This window comes from Drosophila subpulchrella, chromosome 2L (genome assembly GCF_014743375.2).
Source record: "Drosophila subpulchrella strain 33 F10 #4 breed RU33 chromosome 2L, RU_Dsub_v1.1 Primary Assembly, whole genome shotgun sequence".
In the NCBI taxonomy this organism is placed as follows: Eukaryota; Metazoa; Arthropoda; class Insecta; order Diptera; family Drosophilidae; genus Drosophila; species Drosophila subpulchrella.
Window position 1 is genome coordinate 3,805,250 of NC_050610.1, and position 16,289 is coordinate 3,821,538.

At 36.3% G+C, this 16,289-nt stretch overlaps 1 protein-coding gene across 4 annotated transcripts; it reads left to right on the forward strand.

Moving 5' to 3' along the window:
• The first annotated feature begins 1,140 nt into the window (after positions 1–1,140).
• On the forward strand, positions 1,141–13,747 carry LOC119546981. Of its 4 annotated transcripts, XM_037853631.1 has the most exons (3): positions 1,141–1,201; positions 9,816–9,851; positions 12,160–13,747. In XM_037853631.1, exon 3 carries the CDS (start codon positions 12,297–12,299, stop codon positions 13,653–13,655), a length of 1,359 nt encoding a protein of 452 aa, XP_037709559.1. In that variant the 5' UTR covers positions 1,141–1,201; positions 9,816–9,851; positions 12,160–12,296; the 3' UTR covers positions 13,656–13,747. The 4 variants fall into 3 exon arrangements, with proteins under 4 accessions (XP_037709559.1, XP_037709558.1, XP_037709560.1 ...); XM_037853632.1 differs by lacking the exons at positions 1,141–1,201; positions 9,816–9,851 and adding an exon at positions 11,364–11,841; XM_037853630.1 differs by lacking the exons at positions 1,141–1,201; positions 9,816–9,851 and adding an exon at positions 11,364–11,911.
• The last annotated feature ends 2,542 nt before the right edge of the window (positions 13,748–16,289 follow it).

Consider the following 16,289-nt stretch of genomic DNA (forward strand, 5'->3'; position numbering starts at 1 on the left):
CATATATAATTCTTATAATTAAATCAGTGAGTCACCTTACACTAGCAATATTTTAAATACATATACGAGATTAGCTAATAACTGACTGAATTCAAGCCAATTTGATAAAAAATAACAATGAATCGCTTTTATAAAAGCTAATATTATTAGTTTGATTTTAATTGTATCGATTGTTGCTGATACTTTTTATACTTATATAGACCCTTTTATTTTACAAACAAAGGGTATAAGTATACAAATTTATTTTCATATTTATCATGTTCATACACGTACCTATATTTAAAAATTGTTTCGTTATTTTTGTCCTAAGTAGTCTTACTAAGTATGACAGACTTTGTTGACTGAAATTATTAGCTTAAACAAGTTTTACTTTGTCCACAAGTACTTTATTTCATCACAGATATGAAATACAAATTATACTTAATAATATATATGTTTCTGTTATTTCTTACATTTTTCTCCTTTAACAAGAAATACTTTTCAATCCAAATAGAAAAAGAACGTCTAATAAGTAATATTACCAAAATGTCTCTTTTGTTTATTTTAAAAAACAACAAAGAAGCGATCAGCTGATAAAATGCCATTCACAATAAGGTGCCGCATAGTATTTGTTTAGTCAAATAACCGATAGCTTGACTGCAGAATAGTCGATTACCAAAAAACTATCGCCGCAAAAATACTAACAAATACAATTAAATTAATAATACTTTAAAAAAATTGATTAACGGTTTTCATAATATAATAATCATAACATTCCAAAAAACTATATTTAAAGGCCTCTAAGTGATTTTTTCGAACTTAAACAAGCAAAAGTGTTTATAAAACAGTTAATGGAAGACTTTAAAAATAAAATAAAAAAGAAATAAATTATTTTGAACTTACATACTAAAGGTTTAAAAAATGTCCGTTAAATATACGTTTAGCCATTACGATTCCAACATTCAAAAAGGTAACGTCCTTATGCAATAAAGCCCTTTTGGGTGGAACGGAAACCCGGGGGCATAAAGTTATGTGCGCAACGTTAAAATTTTAATTCCAAATTTAATTTTCAGACATTTTCTTCATTTTCCCCGGATGAATTTGTCAGAGCGTGTCGCATTCGGAAACCGCTGGCTGGGGAGTGAAGACAAAGACATCTCGAGAAAGGAAACATTTTTTGGCTTATGCCAAAATTACATCAAAAAGCGCTGCGGGTATGAAGGTATGTAGACAGACGTGGCAAGTCCCATCTTAGGATTGAGTAAAGTGGCAGAAGGTCGAGGGAGGGGTGGACCTGAAGGATTGCCGAGGTTCTGGAATGGGAGCTGGAGTGAATGCCGGGCCGTGAAGAAATGTCAGGACCCTTGGAGGAAAGTTGAGCGTACCAAGAAACGGGGTTGGTGATTGCTATCTTCATAATGACTTTGAAGTGTCAAACAATTTTGGGAAATTATCAACGCCCGCCTAGTCTCTTGCAAAGGTGAAAATGAAAATTGTACTTTTTGTTTGACTGAAACTTGATGGGGCCAAACTAAAGATATAATTATAATTTAATTGAAATGAAATTGTCGCTTAAGTCAAGTGGAACGGGAATGCGGATTTAGTGGATGGTATGAGGGAAGCCTTCCACATAGTATTTTGCTACGTAAAAATTTGGGAAAATCCGGCTTAACTCAAGCAGAGAACTTTATGAAGTGAGTCAATAAGTATCCAACTATTTACTCACCAATTTAATATGCGACACAGGCAAGTTGAAGTAGTTCGCTAAGCTGAAGTTTCCTGAAGGATTCGAGCAAAAAAATCCTTTCGAAATCCATAGGGTTGTCAAAAGACCATGAAGGGCCAAAAAGAAAAGCGAACCGAACTTTAGCACAGGTCCGAACAATGTCCGAGGAAAATCAATTTAATTTTTACTCATGTTCATGGCGTGACCCCTCGAAAGCCCAAGAAAAAGGGGCCGCCCGAGGTGGAAATTTCACTTAAGTCACTTTCAACTTTCGCAAGATGCCATCAAAGTTGGCTCCAAAGTTACTGGCCAGTTGATTTTTCCACCTCCTGGGGCGTGGGCCATTACAACCGATATTTACATTTTACCCAGCCCAGGGGAAAACCTTTTCTCGAACACGATCTTCCCCAGTGCTCTTCAAACTTATGAAAAGTTTCGGTGAATTTCTGATGAGCCTTTTTTACCAGGTGTGTTTACATTTAACTTCAGCGCACGTGTGACAACTTTTTCATCATATACAGTCGACAGATTTCCCAGCAGCAGGTGGATTTTACACTAGTATAAATGATTGAAGTGTTTTACAGATTGTATTTGGATTTATTTACTAAGGCGCAGTTTTTGATTGTTTAATATTATCGCACTTTTATAAAACAGTAAGAAAAAAATCATAATATCTTTATTTAAATATGAATAGTTCTATGAAATACATAGATTTTTTAAAGCATTAATAATTGAAATAATATGATTTTAATATAATTTATTTAACATCAGATGTTAGAGGTAATTGGTCATTACAGTTGTTATTTTAGTATTTTGTAAATAATCAATAATGTTTTAAGGGCAAAGCTAAAACTATTGATTTTAGATTGGCACTTTTTACTTTAAGAGAAATGTGTATTTTTGCTATCGGCTTGCGTAGAAAATATTGTGAAAATCAATTTTATTGCCCACTGTGCCCCGAAAAGGAAAAACAAAATGGTATACTTGTACTGTATGGAAGATGAAGATGAAATTGGAAAATCTGACCAGGCCGGGGACGAAAGGGGGTGTGAATGTGGGTGGCTGGCACTTACATGACATGACAATAACTTTGACTTGACCATTCGACCGTTGCTCATATCTGACCATCCTTTCCATCTGCCCACGACTCCAGATCCTTGTGCTTGTTTGTTTGTGCTGGTGCAGGGGTGGGTGCAAAGGGGGTGGCCAGACAGGGCGGCGGAGGCGGCAGGAGGAGTGGAGAGATGAGTGCAGACCGGCAAGGATATACAGGTACACACTCGCACTCACGTGATGCTCTTTTTTGGACCCGATGCTATGCCCGAACAAAGAGAAATATTTATGCGTTGACCAACTTGACCAACTCGGACTCCATTGCCATTTCCCATTCAACCTCCGGCGGTCCTTGAAAGCCAAAAATTCCAAATTCAAATCCAATTCGAAATCAAAGCCCGGCCAAGGAAGAAATTCCCAGAAGGGGTTGGGTCTTCCAACTGCAGACGTAGTCATTGCTGTTTATGATGAAAAATGTCCAAAATTACTTGCCAGCTTCTCTGCACAGTTAAAAATTACTATATTTTCCAGGTCAATGGGATAGTTTTCTCTATGGTGAGGGATATGTATTATTTTATTACATTTTTAAGACAAATAAAATGATTTTTTCTACTTCTATGCATATTCAAGATATTTATTTAAGGCTTATCGTATCCTTAAATATTTGTTTTTTGTGTAGTTACTCGCATCTATGTAATGTGAATGTATTTGCAGACACACGATGACCTTTTTGGGTCCGACATCGAAAGGGTCAGTCCGAGACAACTCCACTCGAGTTGTACGTTAATATTTAATATTGCGAATAGTTGATTGAAACATTTAGAATTTTCCATGACGGGGACCAGCAGCATCAGAACAACAAATTGCTCATCTCTACATATCCCAATAGAAGTGCTCGATGTCCCATTTCTTTAGTTGGCTGCCTGTGATTTTATTTGGCCATCGGAAATTGAATTGGGAATAATTTAGCAACTGGATTCCACAAGGGAATCGCACACAAAATTTTTTTTTGATTTTCGATTGTAGTTGAATAAAAAAACGGAAATCAATGAACAAACCTTAAAATTAAAAGAGGTTATTTATTTTTAAGAACGTATACCAGTAGTGTTGTGTTTTCTTAAGTCATGATTTAACTGAGTAAAAATTTCGTTAAGTAGCAATAAAAATTCCAGGTTCTTTTCAGGGGACATAAACACAGCTTACTGGGGAAAATTAAAATCCCCGTGTAACTTTTATTAAGAAACGAGCGGACAACCAGCGGGAAGTCCCTCGATTGCAGTCACCCATCAGAAGGACATAACGATAATTAATAGAATTTGTTCAGGGAATACGTAATGAGGCACCGACTGGGGGACTTGATGTCCTGCAGACAGGAGACAATGGCGGGGATGGGAAGGCGATTCTATTTTTATTATTTTTCGATTTGCAACGCATTCATTTGGATTTTGTTGTTTTATTATTAACATTTTCATCTGGACGCCGCCATTGGTATTTTCCCTCTTAGCTTTTCTTGTTTTCGTCCTTTTTTGTTGTGCGCTTAGACAAACAAACTTGAATTCAAATGAGCGGAGTGGGTCGCACAGCTACAGTAAGTGTAATAAAAATTAACATTAATTCAGAAACAAGAAAATGGGGGAAAATTCATATGACACGAAGGACCTGGTTGGGGAGAGAATGTTGAGGAATTTTAACAAGAAAAATATGTAAATTGTCCCGTAATAAAAACGTCCTGCCCTCCCTCACGCTTCACAAGCACACTTATCTGCAAATATAAATTTTATGAAACATTCCCCAAAAGAAAAAATCGCTGCAAAGGAATTAAAATGGGAAAAAGTATAAGGAAACACAAAATAAAAAATCAAATGAGAAAAAAATAAAGAAAACGGAATGAGGCCCAAGGCTTGAGGGGGGTGGGGTGCAAGTTATATCCCTGCAGGACATTATTTTAAATACTAATCCGCATCAGTTTTCATTTGAGTTTTCTTCTCGACCCTGTTTGCCCCTCGCTCTATCTCTTTCTGGGTCCCGGAAAATCTTCTCTGTCCCGCCCTCCCGCTTTTCCTTTCCGCTTTTCACGTTTCGCCTGTCTGGCTGCCATCTTTGTTTGCGCTTGTGTCGTTACATAAATTCAGATGTTATCCCAAATGCGCAGCATGCACGTTATTAAAATAGCGGCAGGGCAGGCGAAAGTCGCAGGCCGTTGGAATTGAAGCAAGTGTAGTGATAAAGTCGAAGGCCCCGACCTCGTAATACCTTTGTCCTTCACAGAATGAGTGAGCTAAAAATGAAATATTTTTCTGACATTATTTCATTTTCAGACTTTAAAGTTTTCATCAAAAACAAACAAACATTAAAACGTTTGGATTTCTAGATACCAATATACTTTTCTTTTATTCGTGTGCAGGGTACTAGCGCATTTTTATTTTTGCTTTTTCAAACATCGCATAGTCCTTGGGAAAGATCAGATCCCAGAAAAGAGGCGCACATCCTGTCGCCAGTGCGTATACATAATCTGAGATATTAATTTATCTAAAGTAGATTTTGTAATTTTTAGTTTCTTTATTTTTGCAAATATGTAATGTTGCTTGAAAACTTTAATTTTATTGTAAGGTGAAAATAATTTGAAAGTCAACATTGGCATACCCTTTACTTGTAGAGTAAAGCCCAAAATCGCTTACAACGCTAAAGATTTAGTTAAAGTGTAAATGGATTTTTTTATCTTATCATAACATTTAACGCTAGGTGGCGGCAGTTATCACGCCCACTCTTATAGCCATTAGGTTGGCTGATCAACGTTAAATAAATGAATTTGTTATACTAAAAAAAAAAAAAAAAAAACGCCCACTCTAACGCCGAGAAATCTTAAAAGTTTGTATCACCCACATTATTAAAGATTATTTACAGTGTACATATTTTTTTATTGTCAATATCTTTGACGGGCAATAAGTTAATTAAATCCAATAGTTAATAAGTTAATTTGGTTAGCAGATAAATGGGTATTCAATAAATTCTGCATTCCAGTAATTAAAGTACTTGTTGATCTATAGTTCTTAGCCTATTTATCATGCAGTGCACTGTGTCCCATGTAAATGTTGTTTAATTTAAATGGGATTTAAACTATTAGCTATTGCTACTTCACGATTCAGAAATCAAATTCCATAAAACGTTAAACGCGGCAGAACAATACTCAATTTATTCCTTTGTTCAATTTCTGTTCCTCGCCCAATCTAAAATTGTGGTAAATAGGGATAGTCGGGGTTTTATTCGAGTTAGTAGGCGATAATTGCATGACCATATTTTGCTGCGAACGGGGTCTAAAATCGGCGTAACAATGACCATTTCACTTAAAATTGCATGCCAGTTCTGAGGTTTTAGGGAAACGAGCTTGGTTTGATATGTAAAAGAGAAAATACTCGAAATGCGAACTCTAATAGAACACATCAAAATTTTTTAAATAGTTACACCTATTTAGAGAAATCTTAAATATAAACATTAAGATAAATATTTGTAAGTTACACACTTAAATAAAGAAAGATTTTTTTTGGTCGAAATACTTCTTTAGGATTTTACGAGTATTTCCTTTGCAGTACTGCTAAGTATGTACGGACTTAAAGTCTTTTCTTTTTAATTACTTTCGAATAACAGGCAAATACCAAGCGATCTTACTACGTAACCCTATTTTGGTTTGTTGTTCTTCCGGTTGGCTTTCTTTGAGAAATTGGACAAAGCGAACCAAACCTAGACCTAGAACCCAAACCGAAGTCAGACCCAAAATAAGGGAAAACCCAAACGAAAATGCAATTTTATTTATTGTTATGTACAAATACTTGCTAGCTTTTTTTCTTGGCTCACGCCGAGCTTATGTAAATTTATTTATTTTTGCGTAATTTTTCTTGTTTTTACAGAAGAATAAATTCGCCTTGTTGGGCCGCCAACCCTCTTGGGGTAGAAAAAATTTAATTAGAATAAAAAGAGCGAGGCAGCGGAACCAAAGGAAAAGTGAGCGAGCAAGGCACAAAATTAAAATAAAATGAGGAAACTGGTACAAAAAAATGCGAAAAAATGGAAGGAAGGATTTCGTGGGCCTGGCTGGTCCTGCTCCTGCTCCTGATTCGCTGTACATTCCGTCCGTAATAAGGCAAAAGTTGTGCAATTTTCATGTGTAGCTGACAGCCGACGCCAACATTTTGTAACGAGCTGCCGGCCGGGCTCTGAATCTGAAGGGTCAACAGGGGGTCAACGGAGGGTCAGTGCTGTCAGTGGACAAAGGTTGCCACTTGGCCGCCATGTCGTGTCCGCGACTTTGACTTGAGGGAATTTCCCCCATACTGGCTGCCTCGTAAATTATAAACAATAAAATTGTAAAAATAAGTGAATTCCTCTGGAAAAAGGGGTACATGGAGTGGTTAGACCCTGTCAGTCGACCGGCTTAATTGCACACTTGGTTTATGACTTCATATGCCAAACAAGATACTGTTGGCTATTCTGCTCCAGTACACATAAATGCAAACACGGAAATAAAAATATTTCATTCCTGATTCTTAATATTGGGGCACACTTGAACATCATCGAGTTAAAAAGATAACTGTTTTTAATTTTACTGAGAAGTATAATATTAAAATTAATATTAAATATTTCCTATTTCACTTATTGCAGAAATTCAAGTCCTTGATCAAGTTATTAAAAAACAAGGAAGAACGCTATAGTCGAGTACCTCGACTATCAGATACCCGTTACTCAGCTAAAGGGACCAAAGGGAAATGGAGATATGCAAGCAGCAAAGCGAGATTTAAATGCGCCACCTACCGGCGGAAGACAGATTTAAGCATTGTGGGCGTTAGGGTAGGCGTGGCAAATTTTTTTTTGGATCAATCGATAGGCATTGACGAGACCAATACATTTCAGTTCAAATTTTTAATCTAGCATAAAAATTGTGGGCGCCACAGGCTTGGGCGGCTTGTGGGCGTTAGAGTGGGCGTGGCATATTCGAATAACAAACTTGCGCTGCGTACAAGGCTACGGAATCTAAATCTGAAATCCCAATACTCTATCTTTGATAGTTTCCGAGATATCCGCGTTCATATTTACGATTTTTTGAAGTTTGTGGGCGGTTTGTGGGCGCTAAAGTGGGCGTGGCAAACTTTTTTTTGGGCCAATCGATAGGTATTGATGAGAACAATACATTTCAGTTTAAATTTTTACTCTAGCATCAAAACTGTAGAAGCCACAGTTTTGGGCGGTTTGTGGGCGTTAGAGTGGGCGTGGCACTCTACTGAAACAAACTTGCGCTGCGTAAGAAGCTCAGGAATCGGCTCGCCAAATCTCAATAGCCTAGCTCTCATAGTTTCCAAGATCTCAGCGTTCATCCGGACAGACGGACAGACGGACAGACGGACAGACGGACATGGCTAGATCGACTCGGCTAGTGATCCTGATCAAGAATATATATACTTTATGGGGTCGGAAACGCTTCCTTCTGCCTGTTACATACTTTCCGACGAATCTAGTATACCCTTTTACTCTACGAGTAACGGGTATAATAAAGAAAGAAATCACTGTGGACGGCAGTACAAGTAGTGGCGAAGCGCGCAAGAGAGCGTGCGAAGACAACTACTATATATAGCCGCAGAATTGAAAATCTGCCATTATGGTCCGATCGTAACGAGTGATACACCAAACTAAGAAGATTGCATACCAAGACTTTCGAACTATAGTTTTGTTTGGGAGAAAAAGCGGTGAAAGTGTAAAAGCAAAAATTTAGAAAATTGGAGCTGCTGGATACGGTGGGGATAAAAGCTCCCGGCTGTTTAGCTAGTTTTATTCTTACTAAGAATACGCGTCGAATGACACCTCATTTGTTGAAATCCGATGTCCCGTTCAAAAGTAATTCAAAAAACAAGATTTTCTTCTTCCCAAAATGAAAATGTTTGTCCCTTTGTTTGTGGGTTTGTATGCATCCCATCTTAGTTTTAGGGTTTTGGAAACCCTATGGGTGTATAAAGCAGCTTGAAATAGAAAACGTTTGTTCTACGACTTTTGGAAAAACCCGCTAGTTTAGCGGGAAATAAAAAAAAAGCCAGATTTAAAATGCTTATTCTTTTTAGATTTTACAAACGGAAAATCTGTTATGGTTTTAGGGTCCTTTACTTGCAAGAAGCTAATCGAAATAGGAAACTTGATCTATTTGTTCTACCACTTTAGAAAAACCCGCTAGTTCGGCGGGAAATGTAAGAAACGACAGATTCGGCACGCTACGACAGAAAATTTACATGTAGGTAAATAAATATGTTCTGTTGCGGGCCGAAATCATAAATTTAATATAGTTTATTTATTTTATCGAATGTAATATCATTTTTCGTCACAATTGTTGTTATCACAAATTTTTGTTAAAGGCGCGTTCGCCACTACTCTTTACCTCGTTAAGAGGTGTTTTTGTTTGATATTTTACTGCTTAAAATGTTAATTTTGTTCTTTTAAACTGTTCATGCGTCGTAAGAATACGATTTAATTTTCCCAGTGCTTACATCTGGCTCACTTTCATATGATGTCGCTCAATTATGGGGAGCTTTACGTGCTTTAGTTTGACTCAAATTTAATTACATCGTATTATGGAATTTATATGACATCCACCCGCTCACACATGTACACTTTCAATGGCATCCCTTCGTCACTTTTGGTCTGGGTTGGCATGGGATTAATTATGATGTGCCCTAAGTTGCTCGCTCGGTTTAAATGAAATGTAATAATTTTCGTTGAAGGATTTTAATTTGGAATTTGAACATTGTACACACAATAAATATCCAGCTTTGGGGATGCCATAGTGAAAGGAATGTTTATGTATGCCCGTCTAACCAGGACATCATAAACTCGGCTTGCCAACATTCAGTTACCAACTGAAGTGGTGATGGCAGGTGTGGGGAGGGTTGCCGATATCATAGAATGGGTTTTTTGTCCTGAAAGTATTTCAATTGCTGCAGGTGCTGACACTTCAGAAGGTTCAGGGATATGAGAGGTGTGTAAAGCATTTTATTACAGTTCACAAATGCTTTTATTTCAGAGAAAAACGGCTGACAAAGATATCTCTAACAAGCAAGTAAGTAGTACCTTTTAGTAATGATTATATTTTTCAAGCATGTTAAAATGAACCATGATTAAACATAATCAATGATTTGAACCTCTAAATCTTGCAATAAATTTATGAAATCGGATTGCGGAATCCCACGTCTTGTCTATGTGTATTTTCTGATAAAAGCTCGGGGATTCCGAGGAAAACAGAGACAATCTGTGCAAATGTAAGGAGTATTTTCGGAAAAATATTTCACAACACTTAGAGATAATGCTTGGTGATCATATCTCTCTTGGATGCCTTGTGAGTGTGAGCGGAAAAGCTTAAAAAACACAAGGCTTTTTGCTCTCAGTTGCCGCTGATCAACGCCGGGATAAAAATAACATAAACGTTAATTATAAGCTCTACACATTATTACAAATAAAACCCTCATTTAAAAACATTCAAAATGTGCCAAAAAACAATTGTTGACTTGAATCACTTTTGTTACTATATGTTACTTAAGCAAATCAAACTGAACGGCAAAGAAAGGAATGTAGCTTATCTACTGGACGATGTTGAACACGTTAATTTTGAAATTTGAGGTAAATGGGACTGGGACCTTAATAAATTGATCCATCTGAACATTTAAACTTAAAATTAAACTTATAGCCCACTGAATGAAATCATCGCTCTCGTCTTTAGTGTGAAACTAGAGCTATCCAACATAAATTTTTTGAAAGAATTTAAGGGCTGACTGATATTGAATATTTGCAATAATTGACCTAAATCGGATTTGCTGCTTGAAGAACTCAACACCGATGAGCCGATAGGTATTTGATATCGCTGAAGAGGTTCGAGACCCATCATAATGTTTTAGTGTTACATTCGGCCAATTTTCTACCTGAAAAATACTTGGAAGCTAGAAGTCTATCCCTTCATGGAAATCTCATTCAGCTCGAATGCATGCGGTTGCGTTACTTGCCTATCTTGAGGAAATATCTGATCATCTTATCAAAAATGTCCAGAGCTTATATTAATAGATATTGGGTTAAGTTTTTACAGACAATGCATAAAACTGTATTTTTAAGCGGTTGATTACCTACAGTCGGTCAGGAATCTGAATTGTCAAAGTCCTTTGAAATTGCCCATTCCCTTTTCAGAACGGAAACTAATAAATAAGACCAATAAGTCTTTGCATAAAGAACTAATAAGAACATTTTGTTAACAATTATAAAATTTTAAAAAAGATCATTCGAACCATTTTTTGTTTATAATTTAAAATATTACCAATGTTTAAAAATATTAAATGGATTTAAATTATATTAAAAATTTGGAATATCATTCTAGTAATTAAAGCTATTTTTAGGAAAATGTCTTTACGCGAAAGAGCATCAGAATCAAAAGTTCTCTGAAGAAAAGAGTGTCATTAATTCTTTCAGCTGACAACGCGACATCGATCTCCAGAGACCGTCTGCAAATTCTCGAAATATAAAAGCTCATTTTGACTCTTTTCTTTTCAGTCTTACTTAAATTTCGCTTACGACTAGAACGCTAGAAAAAGATGTGCCGTTAAAAAAACAAAGAAACAATAATTAAAAGTGCATATTATGAGAGATACTCACATAAGAGTATACATTAAATAATGGGTCACAAAACGATTTTGGATTTGAACCACTTTTGCTACTATGAGTTAATCAACCAAATTGAAAAGAATTGCCAGAAAACAAATAAGCCACACGAATTAAAATACGTGGATTTAATTAATATTTTTGTTTGCTGCAAACCGATTCGGGAACTGCTGCATGAGAACTTTTATAAAAGTTTTGTATACAAAAACGTTTTCTTATTCTATTTGAGCTCTGAGGAAAGCCTAACTATCGACTTTTCTGAGCTATACACACGTGTTAAGGGCTTCCCAGCGAAAGCGAAGAATATATATTGGAAATCCGTATGCCTGGCCATTGAAGAGAATGACAACTTGGCCAGTGCCAGGTTGAGATACACTCCAGAAATGCACCACAGTGAGCACATGGAGGTATTTGAATCCGTGATGAATCAGCTGAGGAGAAAAAAAAATTTGAAGGTTTTAAGATTGCTTATTTCTGGTGAGCCAATGGTATAAAACGATATGCATAAATAGGTTTTTTATGAGCTTCAACAGGCAGTTTTTTTGATAGAACTAAAGAAAATTATCGATTCAATATGGATTAAATTTAATATAAAGCAACTGCTTATCATCTTAGTTTTTTCTAGTTTTATAACCTGCTCGGTGATTACTGATCCTTAATACATAAGCGTTTTTGTTAAATTTCTAGTCCCAACTAACAAAATCTGATGTATTTCGCTTATCTAGGGTACACCATCGACGACCTTACGGGATTTGGAAACCTCGAACAGCTCTTTTTAAATGGAAGTGTGGATGTTAAAGAGTTATGTAGATGCTGCTGTAATAACAAAAACCTGAGGGATCTACGAGTTTTGAATAGCGAAATGAGAGGAGGACGGTTGGTCGATATTGCACCATATTGCAACCACGTGATTCGCTTTGAGTTCAAGATGAAGTTCGACTGTGATGCCTCAGAATACGCCCCATTAGCAAAAATGCAAGGACTAAGACAGTTGACAATTCACGGAGAGCACGAACCGGGCACTTTACAGCGCCTTTTCGTAGCGCTGGCCAGAAAGGAACCCAAGCTCAGCGATTTATCCATAGAGAATGCACTTTTAAATTATGAGGACACGGCGCCCTTATCTCAGATTAAGTTACTAAAGAATTTAAGATGTGGGTTTATGGACCCCCAAAGTATTGAGCCTATTTCAAAAATGATATACCTGAACAGTCTAAAGGTACTTTCGCAGCATACGTTTATAAGTATTTCGCAGCAAATATATAGCATTCTGAAGGAGTCCCAGAGCGAAATAAAAATATTTTTAAAAGACTGTAAAATGAAATATAACCCAAAGGGGAAACTGCGCCTTGTTCTGAATCAAGTTAGCGCTTCGGATTATGGTTTGTTGGTCACTTTGCCACATTTAAAATGCCTAGAAATAAACGGCTATTATGAGCAAGGAACTCTTGTTGAAATCTTTAAAATGCTGCAATTGGTTCAGGTTGAGCGCTTGAAAATATGGCCGATGGACTTCCGTTCAGAATTGCAAGAAGAAGTAGTGCAGTGTTTGCCCCTAACTGAACCGGCGCTTGAAGTTCAGGAAATAGAAGCACTCTCTAATTGTGGGTCCTTGAAAATATTATTTTGTGAATTTGCCGACACCAAAAACATACATCTTCTACACAATCTTTTTGCACTTGAAGAGTTAAACATCAGCACCAAACCATTAGCCGGTTCTCTGCAGGCCCTTTTTGCTGCTTTAGCTTCCAGAGAAGTACCATCTCTCCAATATTTTCGACTTTTAGATGGAGCGATCGATTCCATGGAAGCTGCAGAATTGGCTCGAATAAAATCGTTGAAACTCGTGGATTGTGCCTTTGTCGACGCCCGGGACATCGAGAAATTCGCAGACCTTGCGAAAGAACATCTTGAAACGCTTGAAATTACTTCTAAGCAAAACTTCCATGAAACTTCTCCTGGAATTCTTAGGGTGTTACAGTGCTCAGAAAACAACATGTGGGTGTCTACCAAAGACATTGTGCTTATGTCTAATCGGAAACTACGGTTTGTTGTTCTTCAAATGAGTTATTCCGAAATGTACACCGATGAGACCCTGCTGGTTCCCCTGAAAAGTGTAGAATGGTTAGAAGAACTCATATTAGCCTATAAACAAGATAACATAATAACATTTTTCGACGACATATCTATGAGGACCAATAATCGTCGTCAAGTGCCTTGACTATCAGATACCCGTTACTCAGATAAAGCGAGTGCAAGGAAGATGGAGACATGCAAGCAGCCAATTGACTTTTTTCGAGGTCGCAGGGCGCCACCTAGCGATTACTTTATTTGGTAATAACTTCTTAATGAATGGTCACATGTAAACAATTTTTATATGAATATAGGTATTAATAAACGAAGCAAAATCCCATTTACAGTTTAACAAAATCTTAAAAAATGTGGGGGTCAGACAGATTTTATCGTTATAAGCGTTTGTGGGCGTTAGAGTGGGAATGGCAAAATACAATACAATACACTGAAAAACGATGGGAAATGAGAGTAAGTATCTGGATATATGCACAGAGAAAATTCTGACGTTCTCATATGAGTTGAAAATGTTCTTAAAAATAGAAGTTGAAAATGTTTTTATTTTGCTCGAATCAAGTTGAATTGGCGGTATTTAAGTACATTGTATGTACAAATAAACTATTAGTTCAGTCCTTAGTTTTATACTTATCAAAATGTTGTTACATAAACTCAATTTAACTTTTCTCTTCTCACCATTTTGTTCTTTTATTGATACCAAAATGTACTTACACGGTTTTTACGAACGAATGTTCTCAATTTATGAACAATGTTCTCAATTCAAGAACAATGTTCTCAATTCAAGAACAAGGTTCTTGGATGTTTTTCTCTGTATAATTTACAGTTTCGTATTACATATTTGATTAAATTGAATATTATTCTCTTTGTTTATTATCCATTAAGGTTTTCATTAACTTTAAATATAAAAATATTTTTGACTTGATGGCTGTCGCTCCCCTAGCAAGCCTCAAGAACTTTAGTAAAACTTTAATAAAGTATATCACTTCAATTCTTTATGGCTCAACTAGCATCAAGGAAAACCCTGTCTCTTCAATAAAAGATAATGAAAACAAATAATGATTAAGATAAATCAAGGACCTCGAAATGCTTATTGGGTTAACAGAACTGACTTCTCTAATTGTTGGTCTAAGGCAAGAAAATGTAGAAATGTGGACAGATTAGGGTTGCACATCCCCTATGTAACTCTTCAAAATGTTCGACCTGGTAGTTCAATATGAAGCTGAAAAAATTTCAAAAATAAATTCAATGCAGAAGCTATTTTACAGATTTCAAATATTTAATTTCATCAGAAATCTTGTTCTGTTAACTGAATTTACAATACCGTGCTTCATGGAAATATCTGATTATCTTGTGTTTTGTTTTCAAAAATGTTCAAAGATTCCGTTGAAGAGTAATTGAGTTCATCCATCAATTTACGACAGGACGATAAAGGTCGGTGGATATATTAAAAAGACTACAACTGTAACTTAAAACAGATAACTGTGATGAGTGTTACAAAATGTAGAAGATTTTTAAAGACATATTATGTTTTATTAATTACTATTTTCTTATTTGTGGAATAAAAGTTTGTTTATTCGCCCCATTGTTTGGCAAAAAGCCGTCAGACTACTTAGTCGTAAGCTCCAAGTTCCGGTAATGAACGTTGCCCGAAAATAAAAACTAAGGCACATTTCTAGCAAACTCAGCAATAAATGGCATAATGAAGGAATTAATGAGTGGACGAGGGCCAAGGCAAACCCAGAAGAGGAATGAATGGAAGGAGCAGTGGGGACGAACTTATGCAAATGCAAATGAAAATTAATTTAATCCGCAGTACGAGTAAATTTTCCATTTTAATTTAATTACATGGACACTGCCTACGTGAGCGACAGCTAACCAAAGGCAAAAAAGAAAGGAAATCGCATAAAAAACGGACACTTTCAAGCAACCATTTTTTCCCTCCAGCTGAGCGTCCTTTTTTTAGGTGGGTGGATGGTCGGTGGGCCAACTATGAAATGCTCGTGTGTCCACTTTAAGCCAATTGGGCAATTATTTTAAGCCGCAACGGTCATTTAGCCTGGCTGCCGAAATTATGAAGGTTTCGGCCTTGTGGATGGCAATTAATTAAGGCGATTTTCTGAAGTCCTTGCTTATGAAATTAAAATGCAATTTTCATTAAACGGGCGCATCGTTTTCCCCAAATTTCCTTCAACTGTGTTCGCCTTATTTAATTATCCATTTTGCCTACAAGAGCTCCTCGCTAATAGCGAAATAAGCCCCGACCGGGCTGGAAAAAAGAAATGAGCCTGTCAGACAGCCGGAGAAAGCAGGACTTTGCCAACGGGCAGATGAGGAGCAAGTCAAAATAACAAATTAATTAGCAAAAAAGCAATTATTCCTTCTGCGTTCTCTGCGCTTTCGAATCCATTTGCATTGAGCCCAATTGAATGGGAAATTACATTTCAAATCAAGCCCGAACCTTTATGGCGGAGCAGACAGAACTGGTAAACTATATACTTATTTCATTCTTGAAAAGAAAATAATGTATTACATTTTTTTAATAAATAGTAACATCGTCTTATTAGAAAAATAATAATTTCATTTCTCCTTAAACATATTTAGATTTTAACGGTGTTTTGTATAGTTACATATCGTAAAAAAATTAACTAAGGCTCATTTAAAAGAATTTACTGAATTTATTGTTTATTTAAATAACTTACGTTCTTCCCAGTTTAGTTTAATGCTAACATTGTAGCTAGCAAAATCCCAAACCTGCGAGGGAGGACGA